A 21,528-nucleotide genomic window follows, 5' to 3' on the forward strand; every position below is an offset into this window, starting at 1 on the left:
ATCAGGATAAATAAAAGTAATGAGAAGATCATAAATAATAATAATAATAATAATAATAATAATAATAATAATAATAATAATAATGTAATAATAATAATAATAATAATATCAACAACATAAAATGATACACTACAATCCAGGATAAAGTAGGGATCGAATCTGTAGACTTTTTCATTGGGGGAAGGGTAGTGACCAGTCATTCTTTTTTAATCGTCCCTCGTGCTTTGCGTGTCTTTCCTTCTTTATTGATTTATACTCTCTCAGTACAATTTACGTGTAATTGAGCACGAAATTTAAGAAAAATAAATATTTTATGAATTTGTGGTTCTAAACAAGTTAAAATGGGATTGAGAGTATTTGTGTGATTATAAAAGCTTCTCATTAAGGGTAGAATTGAAAGTTTAAGCTAAATTATTTTCAAATTTAAAAAAGAATAATTTTATTTTGAACGAACCAAAAAGTAAATAGGTTCACGTCAAATAGAAAGAAACGAAGGGAATAAATTTTCTTTTTTTTTTTTGCTTTTATCATTTCCTGCCTTTGCCCAGAGGTACAACCCTGATCAGAGTAATTTGTACTCTATGATCGTTGTGGGGTATAAGCTATAATTCATTCAGGCACAAGCCTACAGTGTTTAAACAGTAGAAACGACCCGTTATAAACGTGCTATGCGTTACTGTTAGTCTAACCAACTTAGCATTTTTATATTTCTTCAGTTACCTGCCTGATGCGACATTTTTTACTCCTTTACTTTGATTAAAGCATGTGAATGAAATTAAAAGGGCAGATAGAAGTATGATGGAGCGACATATTGACAAGTGACAACTGATTGGAGAACGAGAAGAAATGGACAAAATTCTTTATAAAAAAGAAAATAACAAAACAAGTTTAAAAGAAGCTTACTTATAACATGTTTGACCAAACTTCTTCGAATCTAAAAGTATTTTTATATGCTTTTTTTGTATTTTTTATTTTTAAAGCTGAAGTGTTTGATCAAACTTTTAGCAGAAAAAAGTGCTTTTGAGCAAAAGTAGAAACAGATTTGGAAAAACAGAAAAAAATATCTTCTCTTGAAAAATATTTTTTCGAAAATCACTTTTGAGAAAAATACACTTAGAAGCAGTTTTTAAAAGTTTGGTGACTTGGTCAAACACTAATTGCTACTCAGAAGTGCTTTTCAAATTAATTAGCCAAATATAAATTAATTCTCACCAGAAGTAATTTTGAGAAAAAGTACTTCTCAAAATAAATTGATTTTTGCAGTTTGGTCAAACAGGCTATCTTTTTTTTATATATAAAAAATTAAGAAATCAGAATCAATATTCAAATAATAATAGTCATGGAAGAACCAAACCCCTAGAACGTGAAATTCAGCTTCACATAGACATGACAATCAAACAATAAATCATATAAAGAAACATAAAAATTACTAAGTTTAGTAAAAAAAAGGAAGAGGAAATCCGGCCTCCACGACAGCTCTGTGTTCTCCTTTCGTCAAAAGTTCCAAACGAGCTATTAGTTGAGCTGGAAAAGGAATATTTTATCTTGTGTTTAAACATGAATTTAAAGTATTTCAAATTTTAAAATGCAATATGTATAAATACTTATGACTAAACTTCAACTTGCAAATAATGACTTCAAAAATTTGCAATTGAAGTAATGGCTTATGGCCAAGCATCCTAATAAAGCATGAGGCCGGTGTCTTTGAATAGAAAAAGTAGAGAAGTGAAGTATAAAATATCCATGATTCCAGGAATAATAATTGAGTGGCTGGTCAAACCACAAAATAATATTCCTCCATTGCCAATTTGCAAAAAAAAAAAAAAAAAAAAAAAAAAATACAAAACTTCAGACTTGATTATTGCGTTGCACAAAGGCTAAAGCCAACTTTGAGCATTTTAAAGTTCCAAACTTCTAGCAGAAGACCAACCAATCCCTCAATGGCACCTCTACAGCAAAAAATTAAAGTGCTTGAATGTTGCCAAGTCTCGCCACCATCAGGTTCAGTTCCATCAACTATTTTGCCATTAACATTCTTAGACATACCTTGGCTTCTTTTTTCCCCAAGTCAACCCCTTTTCTTCTATGATTTCCCTCACACAACTTCTCATTTCAAACAAACCATTCTATCCAACTTCAAAACTTCCCTTTCCTTCACACTCCAATATTTTTTCCCTTTAGCTGGCAATCTGATAATACCACCACAACCAGCTTTACCACACCTTAGCTACACCTCAGGTGACTCTGTTTCATTAACCATAGCAGAGTCCACAGCTGATTTTAACCAACTCTCAGGCTACAACCAAATTAGGGGTGTTCAAGATTTTCATCAATTAGTTCCTCAAATGCCAAAAAATTGTGACTTGCTTGGTATTGACCAAGAGTCAAGGTACTCACTTTTGGCTGTCCAAATAACTATCTTTCCTGAATGTGGGATTTCTATTGGATTTTCCCTATGTCATGTGGCTGCAGATGAAAGGACATTCAACAATTTCTTGAAGGTTTGGGCTGCTATTTTTAGAACGGGACTAGAGTTGTACTTGCCTGCGTTGAACAAGAATTTACCGTATTATGATAGGTCAGTAATTCATGACATTAATGGACTTGAACCAATCTTGTGGAAACAATGGTGGAACCAAATATGTTTGCCAAAATTCCTAGTTGATAATTTTAGTGACATGGTAAGGTCCACATTTGTAATGGGTCGACCCGAGATGGAGGTTATCAAAGGATGGATCGTGTCTAGGTCCGAGAAAGTATTCGGGTCAGTCCAATTGCTTCTTTCTCCGTATGTCATAACATGTTCATATATTTGGGTGTGCTGGTTGAAAGCTAACATGCAACATATTGAAGATCCAATTGAAAAAACGGAGCCCCATTATTTCGGTTTCATAGCGGGCGGTATAACCCGGTTAGGTTACTCGGTACCTGTAACTTATGTAGGTAACTGCATTGCATTTGGTAGAGCAATGGCAAGGAGAAATGAGTTACTGGGAGAGAATGGTATAGTTTTTGCTGCAAAAGCAATTGGGGATACAATAAACGAATTGGATAGGAATGTGTTGGGTGGGGTAGAAAATTGGATTTCGGATTGGAAGGTGTTCTGTGGGTCGGGGCTCCATATAACAGTAACCGGGTCACCTAAAGTGGATCTTTACAGCTTGGATTTCGGGTTGGGCGGACCCAGAAAAATTGAAGAAATATCAATAGATAATACAGGTAGTGTGTCTCTATGTGAAAGCAGAGAGATGGTTGGTGGAATAGAGATTGGTTTGGCTCTTCCATTGGCCAAAATGGAGGCCTTTCGGGTTCTCTATAATGAAGGGCTCAAAATCTTCCCTAAAACTCTTCCAAGAGACATGGGTTGACTTGGTTTCGTATTATAATATGGTTGCTAGAATTATTTTAAATAAATTGGCGCATTTTGCATTAGTTTCAATGACTATCCGTCGTTTTCTTTCATTTTGATCATCTTATTATTCTTTTTTATCTTTTTATTAGTGTGGTGCTTATGCTTTCCCGAGAGTCTATTAGAAACTGCATTTTTGACTTCACAAGATAGGGGTAAGATCTGCGTACACACTATCCTCCCCAGACCCCCACAATGTGAGATAATACGAGGTATGTTGTTGTTGCATTTTGCATTAATTTATCGAGTGGTCGGTTATCATATTTGGTTTTTGTGTTGATAATACCAGAATTGATTGTAAAATCATTTCTATATTAGTTTATATCGCAATCATTGTGAAGTATATATAACAATATAAATACTATGTAATAAACCGAATAACAACCAAACCAACTAGCTATATTGATTCACTGAAGGGACTTACAAATACTGAAAATTACAATAAAACAGTAAGGGATAATTGATAGATAATAGAGAGGGGTGAGAGGACACAAATACACCATAGAAGAAGGGGATGAGAAGCTTAGACACAGAGCAAGGAGATGAGAGGAGCAGACATTTTCTTCTTCAACACCATGCCCCGTATCTTCCTTGGATCCCAAATATAACATGCTAGTATTTTGTTTGCTTGTTCAATCACTGGGCCTTTAGCTCTTGGCCCAATAGTCCCAAATGGGTCAGCCCCATTACTCATTTCTGGCCCATAATCCCTTACCAAGTAAGGTTGGTTCACAACAATACTTCCGTCCTTGAAAAGAAACTTGTCCTCAAGGTTCGAGTCAAGAGAGGTGTTAGTAGTGCGCACCCTGCCAATTGTCTCTACACCAAGGTATCCTGTGGAATATAAGGAGAAGATGTGAGCTATGTCAACGTGACATGAGATGCTGGTCATTATAACATTGACAACCTTTGGCACAATACCACCATAAATCATAAGGCAACCAGCTACAATCTTGGCATTTAGAGGGTCACACTTGACTTGAGCTTCCTGGACAATTCTCTCCAAAGCAAGAACGTTGGTAACCCCAACAAGTAGGTTGGTTATGGAGTTCTTGAACAGTGCTCTTTGTGCACAAGAGATCACAGTACTTTCCATCATCAGCAAATACCAATTGAAGGACAAGAAACTATTTTGCATTGCCTTTAAAAAGATCTGTGGTTTATAGCATTTCCCAAAGATAACATTATTGTAAGTAGTTCCTAATAGAATTAGAGGAGCTTGGTGTATATCAAACAGATATCTACTCCAAATAGTAGGTGCATGTAAGGATGAGCCAGTTAACTCATTCTCACTAATTTCTTTTGGAGAAATAAATTGAACAAGATTCATAATCACTCCCTTTTGCCTCTAATAAGTGTTTGTCCATAAACATAATGTATGTCATGGACTGCTTTCCAGACACGCCCCATGACCCCTTGGTCGTGCCCATGGCGGCCTAGCAAGCCTCACAATGCCTAGCGCCATGGTCGGCCCCGTGGTCTTGGCTGCGGCAAGTGACAAGCGTGCATGCGCCTCTGTCGCCCCACCGATACCTCTCGCCAGCGTCCAGTGGCTGGCCAATGACCACAGCGCCGCGCGCCCTGACAATGTCGCGCGCGCAGATCCTGATGCCTCGCCAGCGCCCAGCTGCAGGCCCATTCCAGCAGTGCCTCGCGCACAGACCCTGATGCCAAGCACCAGCGCCCAGCCTCAGGCCAACACAGCAAGTGTCGCGCGCGCCCACAGCACCGCGCGCGCAAACCCTGACCCGCAAGACATAGTTGCTGCCATCGGACTTGGTTCTACACTGTAATAACCTAAGTTCTTTTCATTGTAATTATAGGCTAGTTTACATCATTTTCATTCAGTGTGCTTCTACAGCTTTATTAGGACTAGTCATGTAACTTTGGTTTATTTTTTTTAAGTATTATTAGAGGGGATCAAGCAATCAAATATTTTCAAGCAATTAATTTTCTGTACTAGTGTCTCTCCCCCTCGACACCACATCTTTTGTAATCAGCATTTCGTTCATCAATAAAATCATCATCATTATTCAAAACCAAATTCTCTCTCAGCTTCTGCAATTGCTCGTGACATTGGTTTTCCCGCACGACACTGACAATCTAGTCTAGCGTGCGGAGGGGACCTCATTGGTGGACAGCAACCGCATTGACATCGGTTGCGTAGCCTTACGTTGCCCTTCCAAAGAACATCAAGAAGGCGTTGCGTAACATGTAGCATGAATGGCAATAATCTCATCCTCATGTACAGGTTTAGAAAATAACATCTCGGCACTGTCCAATTGAGCATTGTTGGTATACATTTTAACTAGGGCAGTAGCTGCAAGTTCATTAACACAAATCACCAGCTTGGATGCCATATCAGGATATAACATACTAAGCTCAAGAGTCTTTCCATTCTATAAATGCCTAAACTGATCAATTATGTATTGCTCTTCAATATGTGTAGGAGCACCATCAAAAGAACTCATGAATGAAAGTGCTATAGATTCACTCACTAGCTTGTATGATGCATGAGAATTTCTAAAATTACAACTACATTCAACACCCCTTGCAACTCTACCTACGTGCTCTCACGCATACAAATTTGCAAATAAATAGCTCCTTTTTCTAGCTTCTTCAAAAAGTTTATGTGCCTCCATGTTCTCTATAGAGCCCGCTAGAGCCCTGAACTTGGAACTAATTCCCGGATCCCATACACCATGATCCCTCACAGTTATAGGAATGGTGACAAGAAAGAAATTATCACCACAATCAAACGGATATCGACTCAAATTATGGCGATCAATGAATCCCCTCGTAGATTTTCCATGCTCAACATCGGGCATAATTTCATCCGAAGTCTTGTCACTTGTTGGAATGCTATCCTCATTCTCTATAAAATATTTATCAAGACATAGATCCTCAATAGTTTCAGGCTCCATGAAAAATTCAGCAAGATACATGTCTTCAAAGGTCTCAAATTCAATGTGTTGTTCACTAGTGACACAATCAAGAAAAGTTGCAGTAACATACCTCTTTGACATATCTTTATGAGCATTTTCATCAAATAGTTGGACTTCGCTGCTTGCAGGACCTGTAGCTTCTAAATCAGGTATATCGATTGGAGCATCTGATTTTATGTCAACACATACATTAGGACAACAACAATGTAACATTGCGTCGAACTCCTTAGGTAACTGAATATCGTCCAAATCAGCTATAAAGCGAGAGATATAAGCATTTGCATCTGTGCTTTGGCACGCTGTTATAACATAAGAATGTTCTTCTAGTGCTCTGGTGAAAAACCTAGGAGTCATTTCATCGAACACATGTTTGTCCTCTGATTTACCAACTTCGGATGCAGATTCTAACTCATAAAAGTTGGAATTATGGCGCAAATCAGCTAAAGGAGATACTTGAGCCTCAGATGAATTCAGAGTAGAGTGGCTAATGTAGGTATGATACACCAGGGATGAATCAGCCAGCCTCCTCTTCGAATCTACGACAAGTAGTTTCCGAAATCACAAAAATAATTTCTCCTTGATATGGTTCCAATCATGGAATTGTTTGTTGCGAAAGAGCCAATCATACCAAGCGAGGGCATCACCTTCCAGATAAAAATATAGAAGAGGTAACCAGTCTTCCTCGTAGAAACCAAGAAATTTGAAGTAACGCTCTGCCCGATAAACCCAGCCCTCTGGGTTGCCATGACTGAACTTATCTAGTATCGCCGCTGCCATTGGAGTTTTCTGGATGAAAGCACCAATGTAAAAAACCGAATAACAACCAAACCAACTAGCTATATTGATTCACTGAAGGGACTTACAAATACTGGAAATTACAATAAAACAATAAGGGATAGTTGAGAGATAACAGAGAGGGATGAGGGGACAGAAATACACCATAGAAGAAGGGAATGAGAAGCTTAGACACAGAGCAAGGAGATGAGAGGAGCAGTCATTTTCTTCTTCAACACCATGCCCCGTATCTTCCCTGGATCCCAAATATAACATGCTAGTATTCTATTTGCTTGTTCAATCACTGAGCGTTTAGCTATTGGCCCATTCGTCCCAAATGGGTCAGCCCCGTTCCTCATTTCTGGCACATAATCCCTTACCAAGTAAGGTTGGTTCACAAGATACTAGGTAAATCTACATATAGACATATACATGAGGGAAACGTGTTTTATACTCTTACTTGTTTGACCATTCTTATTTATCATCTCTTTATTTTTACTTGTAAAGTGATTTTAAATTATGTGAAAGTGCTTAAATAAATTTTGATGTTTAGAAGATAAATGTAATATTTATTGATTCATAATCTCATACTGTGGGTACCTCTTTTCTTTTTTACGATTCTCATAATTTTTTTAGACACACCTTTTAAGTTTCCTCTTAAAGCTAAATTTTGATGTTTAGAAGAGACATGTACTATTTACTAATCTATCTATATTATATTAAAAGCATGAAACCCCTTAACAAAATATCGTTTGCCTTTTTTTACCCTTTAAAAATAAATTTTATATTGGACAAAATAGTAAATTAAGTTACTCTCCTATTATTGGACTTTAAAAATAATTAAATTTTAATTATTACTCCCTACGGTCCACAATAAGTGACCAATTTACTTTTGGCACGTCCATTAAGAAAATATTAAATTCTATACAAAAATACCTAGTATGACTAAACTAGCCTTAATTAAATATTTAATGTGAGGAGTAAGAAAACTTTTTAGGGATTTGTACATAAGGATAATTTTATAAAAATAAATTAGATTTTTTCTTGATTATATAAATGCCACTTATTTTGGACCAAAATAAAAAAGTAAATTGGTCACTTATTGTGGACCGGAGGGAGTATGTCTTTCCTTATTAAATCAGGTAAGAAGTCCTAATATTAAGAATTTTAAAATTATGCATCATTTCTAATTTATTTGAATTATGTAATATTATTATATTGCTTTCCATATTAGTTTTCGATTTTGATGAAATCAACTAATAACTGAATTATTAAAGTTTGTAAAAGATCCAGAAGATTTAATGTCTTACTAACATGAGTATGTACCGTTGTACCATATTTTGATACATAACTATAGAGTATTAAGATGCTCGAACTAAAAATAGAAGTTTTAATATTTTAAGGATATTTATATATACATATATGCTGATAAAAATAACATAACATATTTCATTTGATTTTCTTATTCATGAATTAGCAATTAACAAAGGCGTTTAGATAGTTTTCAAGCGTCATAAATTAACCTGTATGGGTATGAACAAAAGAGAATGACAATAGCCTAATTTATTTTTTACTTAGTAAAAAGATTAGCAGATACTTTTAAGTAAAGTAGCAATTATAGTTATGTTACATACTTATAACAATTTTTAAATAAAAAATAATTTATATAAGATAAAATTTTAGTCGATTTTAAATACAAAAGATTTAATAACTAGAATATTAGTTATTTTAAAATTTTAAATGTTAGAAAAATAATAAAATTATAATTTTATGCAATATGACATCTACTTTTGAAGGTAAAAAATTGATCAACATGTCGACCACAATGCATTCCATGTTAATTTTTCTAATATTTTAGAATTTTAAAATCAACTAAAAGTTTATTTATTAAATTCTTGCTTATTTGAGTAGATAGTACGGAATCTCTAAGATCAATTAAGATTTCAATTATCTTTTTATTTTTAAACAGTGTAAATATTATTTTGAATTACGTTCATATTCAAACAATATTTCAAAACACTAATCATTCTGCAAATACACGATTCAAAACTTAATATTATAATTATAATTAAATATAAAATTAAATGAGCTAATATTAAGAATTTAGATAATTCTTTTAATGTTAAAAAAAATATAATTTTAAATTAAATAATTAAGAAAAGAATCTAATTTTTCAAATTCATCATATAAATAAATTATTTGTTAAGGTGACAAAACTCCTAAGGTATATTTTTTTATAGTAAGTTATTTACGGTAAGATATTCACTCAATATTATTTATTTTTTTAAATATATTTTACATTATCACCATTAATTTTTTAGGAGGTATAGGGCCCACGTTTTCATATCCAAATCTCTAAAAGACCAAAGGATTCAATTTTTAATTTATATTATTTGAAATATCATTGACGAATTGTGATAAAAGTATTTTGTATTTTGTTTTCAGTATTAGATCACAAAAATAAAAATAATTTCGTAAATTATTTCCACATAAGTCCTTATAAATCATAATAAGCCATCTGAAAACTTACGAGACATATGGTTTCTTCATTTATCGAACTTATTAAATATGAACAACATTCATTATTTTCATGAACTTTTCAAATTTTTACTATATAACTAAAATAACTCAAACACAATGTTTAATCATATTTGCATATTTTTAAAAGCTGTGTACTCACTAATATGGATGCATGCGCATAGCGCGTACCCTAAGACTAGTTATTTTAAAATCATATATTCTAATTAACTAAATATTAAATCGAGAAGGTGATTAACTTCGTGCCAAGGATATTATTGAGAGCAACAATTTAACTAACGTAAAATCAAACATCGATATCACTAGAAGTAATCCAGTAGTATTCACCGATTACAATAATGTATTATATTTCGTGTGTAATTGACCTGCAAATCAAATAACCCTATTGTGTATATTTTAAGAGTATGCTTCGAGGTTTCCATGTTTTCTTATGCAAAACCATGGGTAGTTTGATTCAAAAGAGAGTTATCTAGGGATTAGTTATAACTCTAATTTGTTATTCCACATTTTAGGTGGGTTAGTTAATATTAAGATATGGTATAAAATCGCATCGATATTAGCTAATACCCATAACCTGGAATAAATGAAGAGAATTTTTCATAAAGCATCATCTTTTAGGTCTAATTAGCCTTTTATAGATACCTTTTACTATATTACGTGTTATAGATATCTTTTATGTTTTTATATAATGTATTTTATGTATTTAAGCTATTGTATTCATTAATACAATAGAAAAATAGGCGTTAAAAAGGGAATTCCAGCTAAGGTTGATATGTATTTAACAGTATTTACGCGGCATTAACGTGAATACAGTAACGTATCTGCGTAAAATCTGGAAGGTTAAACTAGTTAATAACGGAAGGAAATCAAATCACATGATATTCTCCTAATTTAACTCAACGAACAAAAACTAGTACCCATTAATCTGTATTTTGCCATACACGATTCAAGCTAAAATAAAGCAGCAAAAACCAGAGCAACATCTGTTCGAAGTTCTTCCATTCACTTCTCCTTTTTCTCTGTTCGCAGATATCAATTCAACCACGGAAAATTAGATTGATGCAAATTATATACAAAATATGGTATAGTTCCTTTTATACATATGGCAAGTTTAACAGTGTTGTTACGTCATTCTGGCAAGTGGAACGATGAGGGCAATTACATCAATTTTTCAATTGAGGGAATACTGATAAAGTAGTTGTGACGACCCGGCCAGTCGTCTCATGAGTTACCGCTCCATTTCCCCCATTTCAGCTTCTTTACGCTTCTTTATCCGTGTTTTATGTGATCGAGCTTATTAGTTCGAGTTCGGAGAGGATTTGGTAAGAAATGAGACACTTAGTCTCTTTTAAGAAGGCTTAAGTTGGAAAAGTCAACCGGATGTTGACTTATGTGTTAGAAGGCTCGGAAGTGAGTTCCGATGGTTCGGTTAGCTTCGGGAGGTGATTTGTGACTTAGGAGCGCGATCGGAATGGGTTTTGGAGTTGTAGAGAAGATTTAGGCTTGAATTGGCGAAATTGATATTTTGGCAAATTCCGATTGATAGGCGAGATTTTGATATAGGGGTCGGAATGGAATTCCGAGAGTTGCAATAGCTTCATTGTGTCATTTGGGATGTGTGTGCAAAATTTCAGGTCATTCGGACGAGATTTGATAGACCTTTTGATCGAAAGCATAATTTAAGAGTTCTTGGAGCTCTTAGGCCTGAATCCTATGTTAAATTGGTGATTTGATGTTGTTGTGAGCGTTTCGAAGTTTTGAGCAAGTTTGAACGATATCATGAGATATGTTGGTACAATTGGTTTGAAGTTCCGGGAGTTCCGAGATGTTTTGGTGCAAAAATCATAGCTGTAGCAGGTCTACAGGGGTTGCAGGCCCGGGAACTCACTCACGCGGTCCGCACAAAATTGAGTGCGCCCGCGGTGAGTGCTGTGCGGGCCGCATAAAAACGGGCGCGGCCGCGGTAGGTGTCGCGCGGACCGCACAAAAGTGGGCGCGGCCGCGGTGAAGAACCCTCCCGCTAGTCCTACTTCGGAAGCTCATATCTTTTGATCCGCAAGGAATTTTAAGGTGATTTAAAAATGGAAGTTGTAGCCCTTCATGTATAATTTCCAGAAAGGTAAAGATATCATAATTTGGACATCTGTAGCAAAAGTTATGGCCAAAATACTAAAGCCTGTCACTGCAGAGGGAGGCCTGTGCGGCCGCGGCTTCCTTTGCGCGGACCGCACTGGCTTGCGCGGATCGCGTGAGTTTTGGTGTGTCCCGCGGTAGTTGGAACCTGAGGAGTACCTATAAATACGAAGTTTTGAGTTTTATTTAATATTTTGACCTAGAGAGCTCGGATTTTGGCGATTTTTCGAAGGTTTTTCAAGAAATTCATTGGGGTAAGTGATTTTAACTTAAATTTGGCTAGAATACATGAATCTACTACTAAATTCATCATTTAATTCGTGATTTGAGATGAAATTTGGGAAGAAAATTGTGAAACCTTTCAAAAATGTAAAATGATGATTTGAAGGACCAAATGGTATCGGAATTGGATAATTTTGGTATGGTTAGACTCGTGAGAGTATGAGGATTCTGAAAATATAAATTTTACCCGATTCCGAGACGTGGGCCCGGGGCTCGGGTTTTGCTAATTTTGGGATTTTTGATATTTTTCGAATGTTTTCGCTTGGGCTTTGTTCTCTTAGCATATTGTGACGTATTCGTTCTGATTTTGGATAGATTCGACGCGCGTGGAGGCCAATTCGAGGGGCAAAGGGCGTCACGAGCTAGAGAATTAGCCAGTTTGAGGTGAGTAATGGTTGTAAATGATGTCCTGAAGGTTTGAAACCCCGGATTGCACATCGTAGTGCTATATTGAGGCAAGATATGCACTGGATGATGAGCATGGGGTCTTTCACTACTGGGGATTGTGACTTGGTCCATCCCGATTGATGATTTTACCGAATATTTGACTGAAATTCATTTGTTATCATCATGATTTGGGCTGATTGCCATATTTGGGCTTCGTGCCAACTATTTGAACCCTTCGGGAATTTTTATCACTATTTCCTCACTACTTGACTTATTATTTGAACTCAGTCCTGTTGATATCTACTGTTTACAAACTTAGCCATTTTTACTCAGATTTGAAACTTAAATGATATTTCTACATCATGTTTTGGGCTGAGAACTACTATTTTACTAATGCCCAAGGGGCTTATGATGATTTCTAGACTGAGTGAGGCCGAAGGCCATATGTAAGGATATGCTGAGTGATATGAGGCCGAGGGCCTGAGATACTATTTATGCCATGCGGTGGCTTCAGTGATGTGAGGATATGCTGAGTGATGATGCTACGAGGTGGCTTGATATAACGCTTGGGCCGTAAGGGGCCCCTCCGGAATCTGCACACCCACAGTGAGCGCGGGTACCCATGTGATTTGAAACAGTGGTAACAATGACACTGTATGATGCAATTTGGTCAGGTAACAATGGCTGACCATTATGCTGAGTAATTGTAAGGTAGCCCGAGGGATTGATACTGTATTGAGAATGAGCCCGAGGGGCTGATACTATGTTGAGCGATTGATACTGTGCCCGAGGGGCGGATTTCTACTTGTTAATTACCTGTTTTACTTGTTTTAAAAAGGAATATCATTTGATTTCTTCACTGATTTACTGCTTTAAGTGATTTTACTGCTTGATATGGAATTGCTTTGTGCCTTTACGTGTTTTCATACTTTCAGCCATTATTTATAATTATTACTCACTGAGTCGGAGCACTCACATTACTCCATGCACCGTGTGTGCAGATTCAGGTATAGCAGAGTCCGCATCTGAGTGCTGATTCCTTCCAGGCTAGGCAGTGATTTGGAGTTACGAGGTAGTTGTTGACGTCCGCATCCCCTTGTTTCTCTTATCCTCTATCATTTATGTTTTCTTCAGACTGTTGTATCAGATTTCGTACTTTGTTGACCTATAGCAGATTCTGTAGTATCTCATGACTTGTGACACCCCGGTTTTGGCTGTGTCAGGATGGTTCCTGCTGTTATTATCGTTAAATTCCGCAATTTATGAATATTATATTATATGTTACTACTTTTTATGATGATTAACTATTTAAAAGAGGTGTTCCGTTTTGGTCTGGCTGGCCTTGTCTCCGCGAGAGGCGGCATCACGACCGGGTTCGGGGATTGGGTTGTGACAGGAGTATGCCTCCTTTAATGATCTGGTTGCTTTAATTCCTAATCAACTGGGTATAGATTTGAGCTCAAAGTCCATTAAAATTTAATACAAAGTAGAAGGAAATTGCACGCCAATGGAAATACACAATGATATGGGTTACAGAGTGTATGCAGAATTGAAAAAAGAGAACAGAGAATTTGGTATGTATCCTTTGTGCATAACAACTATTGAAAAAGAACTTGTATCCGGATGTAGTTTAAATCAAGGCGACATTGTGCAAATAGACGAAGCAGTTCAAAGGTATGATTCCGATACAGATGATACACTAGCTCTAGATTTTGTCAATTTAGGAGAAGCTATTGGAGTGTTCGAACTCCACAAGGATTTGATAATTTCAAAAACTAATCAAAGGGAGGTTATGGCTGGACAAGTTTATAAGGATAAAGCTACATTGAAAGGGGTGATGGAGAATTATGCTATAGCTCAAAGGTTTCAATTCCGGGTTGATAGGTCTAATGATGTCAGGTTTGCATGTATTTAAGTTTTTTTTTTGTATTTTCTATTATTGATTCAAGCTGTAAGTTTAACGTTGTTGTATTTATGCGTATTTGTGGATTTCCTCTTGATTATCACACATGTAGTTAACATATGTTTGTTTATGGTCCTTAAATACATGTATCTATATGTAGTATAAAATTTATATATAGATGTCAGTATGTAAAATAATCAGATTGTATTCGTGTGTATATGAGTGAATTTTTTTGTAAACACTTATGTTAATCATATTTATAATGTTTAATTCTTTGCATCTATGCATTATTATGTATTTCAGAAGATTGTGAATGGAGGTTTAAGGCTTCAAGCATTAACAAATCAGAACTATTCAAAGTGAGAGAATTCATTGATAACCATACATGTCCGCTGAAGGACAAGGTGTATGAGCAACGACAGGCAAGTAGCAGCCTTATAGGTGGTATGATAAGGCCTAAGCTTACTAATCATAAGAGGAAATACACCCCAAAGGATGTTATTGATGATGTGAAATCAGATTTAGGTGTAGATGCTAGCTACATGTTGGCGTGGAGGGATAAAGAAAAGGCAATAAATTTTTTGAGAGGTGAACCAGCTGATTCATACAAAAAATTACCAGGATACTTATATACAATGGATATGACATATCCAGGTTCCCACATCAGAATGGTAAAATCGCCAAAAAATGAATTTATGTACGTGTATATATCTTTGTATGCCTTTATAAAGGGGTTTGATCATTGTAGACCCATTGTTGTTGTGGATGGAAGTCACCTAAAATCTTACTACACCGGGACATTTGTTTCGGAAAGCACGTTGGATGGTGCATGTGAGTATTTGAATGAGGCAATGTCTACACGTATGACTGTAAGTTATATTTTAATGTCATTGTAGTATATAGCATTGTTTTCTGAATTAATGGCATGAATACAACTGAATACAATCATTTTTTAAAATACAACTACCATGAATACATATGAATACAACTAAATTCAAACACATACAAGACATATTTTTCCGAAGATCTGATATAAATACAACTGAATATAACTAAAAACATGCTGCAAAAAATATTCGAATACATCATAATACAAATAACAAATCTGTATTATATATAATTTTAATATGTATTGTCATGACGTATCCTCTAATGTTTTTTTATCCTCCTGTTGCTTAAAGTACAACAGACTTTTGATAAGTTCTGCACTAATTACAGTTGATAGTCTGCTGGTCTAAATATAAGATGTATTCATCTGTATGCAAATATTTCAGTTGTATGTAACTGAGTAATTCAGCATTATACATATGGTAATTCAGTTATATGTGCTCAAAACTTATATTTCTATTTTTAAATGTAGGTGGTACCATCAACTGAATACTTACATATGGTTAATGATGGAGGGAGGAATTACACAGTCTGCCTGTTAGAGAGAAAATGTGTTTGTGGGAGTTTCCAAGTTGATGAATTGCCATGCCCACATGTTTGGGCTGTATTGAAGAGCAAGTTTCTAATGCAAAAAGAATATTGCTCTAACTATTACAAACCAAATACTGTTGTAATGACATACGATGTGCCTGTGTACCGGCTACCGGACAGAAATGACTGGAATATACCAGCACATGTTGCAGAGGAGGTTGTACTACCACCCAAATGGAAAAGACCTCCTGGAAGGCCAAAGAAGAAGCGCGATAAACCTTTAAGTGAATTGCTGCAACCGAAAAATCAACATTCATGTAGCATATGTGGGCAGGGAGGACATAACAAGCGAACGTGTAGAAATGTTCCACGTAATAAATAGTTAACACTCTGGCATGTATTGGTGCTTCAACGATTTGTCAATATTTATGATGACATTGTCAAGTAATAATTTCTCATTGTCAAGTAATAATTTCAGAAATGACTTTCGTGAATAGATTATGAATACATATAGTTGCCTTAATGTGTTGGATACAATCGAATATAACCTTGTCCACATATACTTTGACAGTTTATTATAGACAGTGCCTGAGTTATATACATAACTAGTCAGAATTCATCGGAATATATCTATATACTCAGCTGTAATATAACAATTTTATTAAGTCTGGATTTATATTCTCTAACTAGACAATAACCTATTTAATACATCTGAATTTATATTCTTTAACAAATATTAACTGAATTTGAAAGATACATATTAAAGAATATAGTTGAATACAGAGAAATACATATGAATAATACATTTGAGTACAACTGAATATAGCTGAATACAAAAAATACAATTGAATACAGCTGAATAATATAGTTGAATACCACTAACTACTGCTGAATAAAACAGTTGAATACAACTGACTACCGCTGAATACAGCTGAATACGTATAACCTGTTTAATACATCTGAATTTGTATTCTTTAATATGTATTAACTGAACTTGAAAGATACATATAAATGAATGCTGCTGAATAAAACTTAATAATATAGTTGAATACAACTAAATACACCTGAATCCAGAAAAATACATCTGAATTCTTTAATATAACCTACCATCAGAATACATAAAGTTTTTGATTTTGATATTAACATGTTCAATACCTAAAACCTGTTCAAGCAAAGTTACTGAATAATACATACTTGAATCCTGTAAGATACATATGAATTCAAACTGAAAAATAAGCATGAATACTTATGAACAAACCAGTGAAACAACGATTGAAAAGTTGCAATTGTCATACACGAACACTGTTGATAAAGTGATAAGTTTTTCTAACTAAATACCATCTTCACCAAAAAACTACTCAAAACAGTATTCTTCTTCAAACTATATTCCAAAACTACATTAACCTAAAGCTACTCTAACAATATCTGCATCTTTGAATCTGACTCCATGATTTGCCTAGCATTCTTTGAGGGTGCTTCATTCTCGCTTATGGCATCAACGTCTATTTTCCGCATAGCATAGTCCCAGAGGAGAGCACCATATCTTTGACAGAGTAGATTGGAATCAAATGTTGTTTGTGGAATCTCACCAATAGTGCTCAGAAACTTTGCGTATGCCGCAACATGCACCCCACAATCCCTAAAAAACAATTTATTGAAACAATTAAAAATAATTCATACAATTAGATTTGTATATAACATACAAGAATGATGATTGAGTACTTACATGCTCCCAGCTTTTTGTTGAGGCAGATCTGATATGAAAAAAACTTCAAAGGGATCATTATGTGACTTGTCAGTGTATGCTGAGTAAGTAAACCAATCTATGCCTTGACTATCTTTGTAAAAGCCACTGATTGATAGATACAGAGGTACAAGCTTAGCTAGCTTATCAATCTCAGAAGCTACATATGCATCATGACCTGCAGATCTGTACGAGTCATGCACTTTGATACATATATCCTTGAATGAGACAACAGCCAATACCCAATGTAGTTTGTCCTTCAAGTTGACTGGTATCAAGACATTATCCATAGTATGCCAAGGTACATTATCTAGCAATCTGTAGCCCCTTATGTACTCACATACCACATCCTATTCTTTGGCTACATTAGCATTACTATCTGTATCAGCATACTTGTCAAAGATTTCAATGATTCTTGTCTTGAATATACAATCAACAGTTGTATACTTGAAGTTGCTTGTTTGATTGTACTTTCCCTTCTTTCTCAGATAGTAGAATATGACGTCAATATGCTATACACAAATTTAATTACATGGTGTCAGTCCAATTAATAAACTAAGAAAAAAAATATGACAAGTGAAATCTATGAATAATACAATTGAGTACAACTGAATTCAGCTGAATAATATAGTTGAATACAACTGAATACAGCTGAATAAAACAGTTGAATACAAATGACTACAGTTGATTAAAACAATTGAATACAATTGACTACAACTGAATACAGAGAAATGCATATGAATAATACAGTTGAGAACAACTGAATACAGCTGAAAGCAAGAAAAATACAACTGAATACAGCTGAATAATACAGTTAAATATAGAGAAATACATATGAATAATACAGTTGAGAACAACTGAATATAGTTGAAAGCAAGAAAAATACAACTGAATACAGCTGAATAATATAGTTGAATACAGAAAAATACATATGAATAATACAGTTGAGAATAACTGAATACAACTGAAAGCAAGAAAAATACAACTGACTACAGCTGATTAAAACAGTTTAATAACACTGACTACAGCTGAATACAACTGAATAATGATGCCATTGCATTCATCATACATTTCATCATATAGAGTGTTTGAAAACAGTAAAAATACTACAACAGAATACAATCAAATGCATGTTGTTATTCAAAGAAAATTAGTCAGTTAGGGGAAAAACTTACGTTGTCATCCCATAGCTTCCCGTCAAACGATAGAAGGTAAAACCAATTTTTGGAATTAACTTGATCAACTCCAAAATCCAATGGTATATGAAGTGTTGACTTGTTCTTCTTGTAATGGTCTTACAAATTACTTCTACAAGTATGATATAAAAAAATATTATATACATTTTTTAAAATATAAAAACTTAATGCACATACCGGGGAAAAACTCATCTCTGATCATGTCTAGCGAGAAGACCATCACGAACCCATTTGTCATATTCCTGAATGATTAATGTAGGATGTGGCCCCGTTATTGAATCATCCTCAAAGGGGTGTCTTTTTTCAAAAATGGGGGTCAACTTTACTGAGGTACCTGTTGTTCATTGAATTCGTGAGTAGAGACTTTTAAATTTAAAAACCATGAGGAAATAGATATTTAGTTTATAAAAAAACTAACCTGCAGAGTCGAAGTTAGACTCATAAGGCGAAGAATACCATCTACTTGGTCGTCGATTCCTATGAGATGGTACTGGGGTTGATTCAGCTTTTTTTGCACTATTGTGTATCACAATTCTAGTTTCTGGAATTTGACTAGGAAGAAACTTGTCATTCAGCTCAAATTGAGATATATAGAATTCTGTAGATACACCATCTTAACCTGTAGATGGTATGTTGCACGACACCTCTGATGTAGTATTCCCCTCGCCTCTTGACTCCACACATTGAGCATTAAGCGCTGATTTCTTCTAGTTGTATGTATCATTGTTAGTGTAGTAACTTAGTCTAAGGATACAATTAAATACATATAATTACAGTAAGAAAACATATTTTGGTAATGAAAATCTTAGTGAAATACAACACACATATTCAAGAATAACGAATCAGAATATATTAAAATACGGCTGAATATATTTAAATACAACAGTTAATTCCAATTACATATTTAGGTTAAGATACATATGAATACATTTAAATACATGTGTTGATCAAATACATTTATCATTTTAGCGAGGCAGTTAAATGATTGTCGAATATATACAACTTTTAAAATACAATTCTTTAATTATAACAGCAAACAGGAGATATAAACAAATGCTAAAGATGTTAAAAATGTTAAACCTCAACATTATCTCCGACATCTGTGTCAATACCATCATCACGTCTACATATGAGTTCCTTTCTCTGGTGTAAACTTTCATTTTACTGATTTTGTTGAAGATGGTCAGAAAGCATCTTGAATTTATCATTGATCAATGTTCTCAGAGACTTGAACTCTCCCACAACCTTAACAAGACAGAAATAATTAGAAGATTGCGCCAAAAATATATGAATGTTAAGCACTAAACTGTAATGTTTAATATGTGGTTAAATACTTACGTATTTTTTGAATGAATTTAGGTCTTTCCTCAAAGAAGATACTTCGTCTTTTTTGGAATCTGGCAGCTGATTGTCATGCAAAACATTCTATCCAAATTCAGATACACAAGCAGGAGGAATCTTGGATTGATACTCTGTTTAATTAGGATGCCTTTCATGTTCCTTGTGCTTTTTATGGGGCGGTGATGAAGATGGACCAACACTTGCAACATGTTTCTTCTTACATTGAAGATCGGGTGTAGGAGAAAAGTCATCCGAATCCTCTCCCGACTTGTCTGAATGAGCAGGAGTAGGTCTGTTCTCAACATCAGTGCCTACAGGAGGAATCTGAATAACGACAAGCTCTATATCACTTGGATGGATGTCCTTGTAAACAATCTGAAAAACGAAATACAATCAAAGTCTTACTACAAATAGACACATGCAGATGTGGAATCAAACTGAAATTTGTATTGAAATTAAGGCAACACTAATGATTGGGAAATAATATGCAATTGTATGAAGAATTAATAATGAAGGCTACAGTAGCTGTATATTGCTATATGTATATGAATGCAAATGTTTGCGGTAGCTATATTTAAATGTATGCAGTTTCTGTATGCATTTGTATACAAGTGTATGCAGCATATTTATGCAACTGTATGCAACTGTATACTGCTGTGTGCATCCCCTGCAAATGTATGCAGTATGCAAATGTATGCATTTGTATGCAACATACATGTGAGAATATGACAACAAATATTATAGCAGAAACTACATCAGAAACTACAGCACGTATTACAACAGATATTAAAGCATCAAAAATGTATCTGTATGCAACCGTATACTTCTGTATGCAAATGTATGCAGAATTAATTATTAATAAATCTAAACTAGCCATGATACAAATTGTATATTACCATGTTTCCGTTGTCATTGAACATGCCGTTCATCAGATAAGCAAAGTTTGTCTGATTTCTGGTGGTTCTCCAATTGAGTATTCTGGGGACCACGTCATCAACTCGAAGTGCACCTCCAAAGTAAGTCTCAATAAGCCGGTTAGGAACCTTTTCACTAAACTCAAAATCAGCATCATTACCAACACATTTGAAGCCAGTCACAAGCACAAACTCCCTTAATGTGAAATGTAATGAAGTACCATTGACGTGTATTGCAAATACATTGTTAGGAGTTCCTTCTAACTGGAGAACCATGAAGAATCTGAAGAGTTGATGTTGGACTTCACATTGCTTCATTTAAAGAAAATTTCCAAAGCAAGTATTACCTAGCTGTTTGTACTGCTCTGGAGTAAGGTTCTCTTTTAGCTCAAAGACTATGTCAGTGTTAGTATATACACTGATATGCGGTGCAAATATTGGCTGGTGTTTCACAAAAAAATTAATTCCCTGCATTTAACAAGAATAAATACAACTGAATACAACGCATATTTCATAGTAAATTTGACATGAATAGATATGAAT

At 34.8% G+C, this 21,528-nt stretch overlaps 1 protein-coding gene across 1 annotated transcript; it reads left to right on the plus strand.

Moving 5' to 3' along the window:
• Positions 1-1,832: 1,832 nt before the first annotated feature.
• LOC107776486 (coumaroyl-CoA:anthocyanidin 3-O-glucoside-6''-O-coumaroyltransferase 2-like) lies at positions 1,833-4,742 on the plus strand. The gene has a single exon (XM_016596386.2). The coding sequence runs from the start codon at positions 1,941-1,943 to the stop codon at positions 3,366-3,368; it is 1,428 nt and encodes a 475-aa protein (XP_016451872.2). The 5' UTR covers positions 1,833-1,940; the 3' UTR covers positions 3,369-4,742.
• The last annotated feature ends 16,786 nt before the right edge of the window (positions 4,743-21,528 follow it).

Source organism: Nicotiana tabacum, chromosome 10 (assembly GCF_000715075.1).
Source record: "Nicotiana tabacum cultivar K326 chromosome 10, ASM71507v2, whole genome shotgun sequence".
NCBI classification, from domain to species: Eukaryota; Viridiplantae; Streptophyta; class Magnoliopsida; order Solanales; family Solanaceae; genus Nicotiana; species Nicotiana tabacum.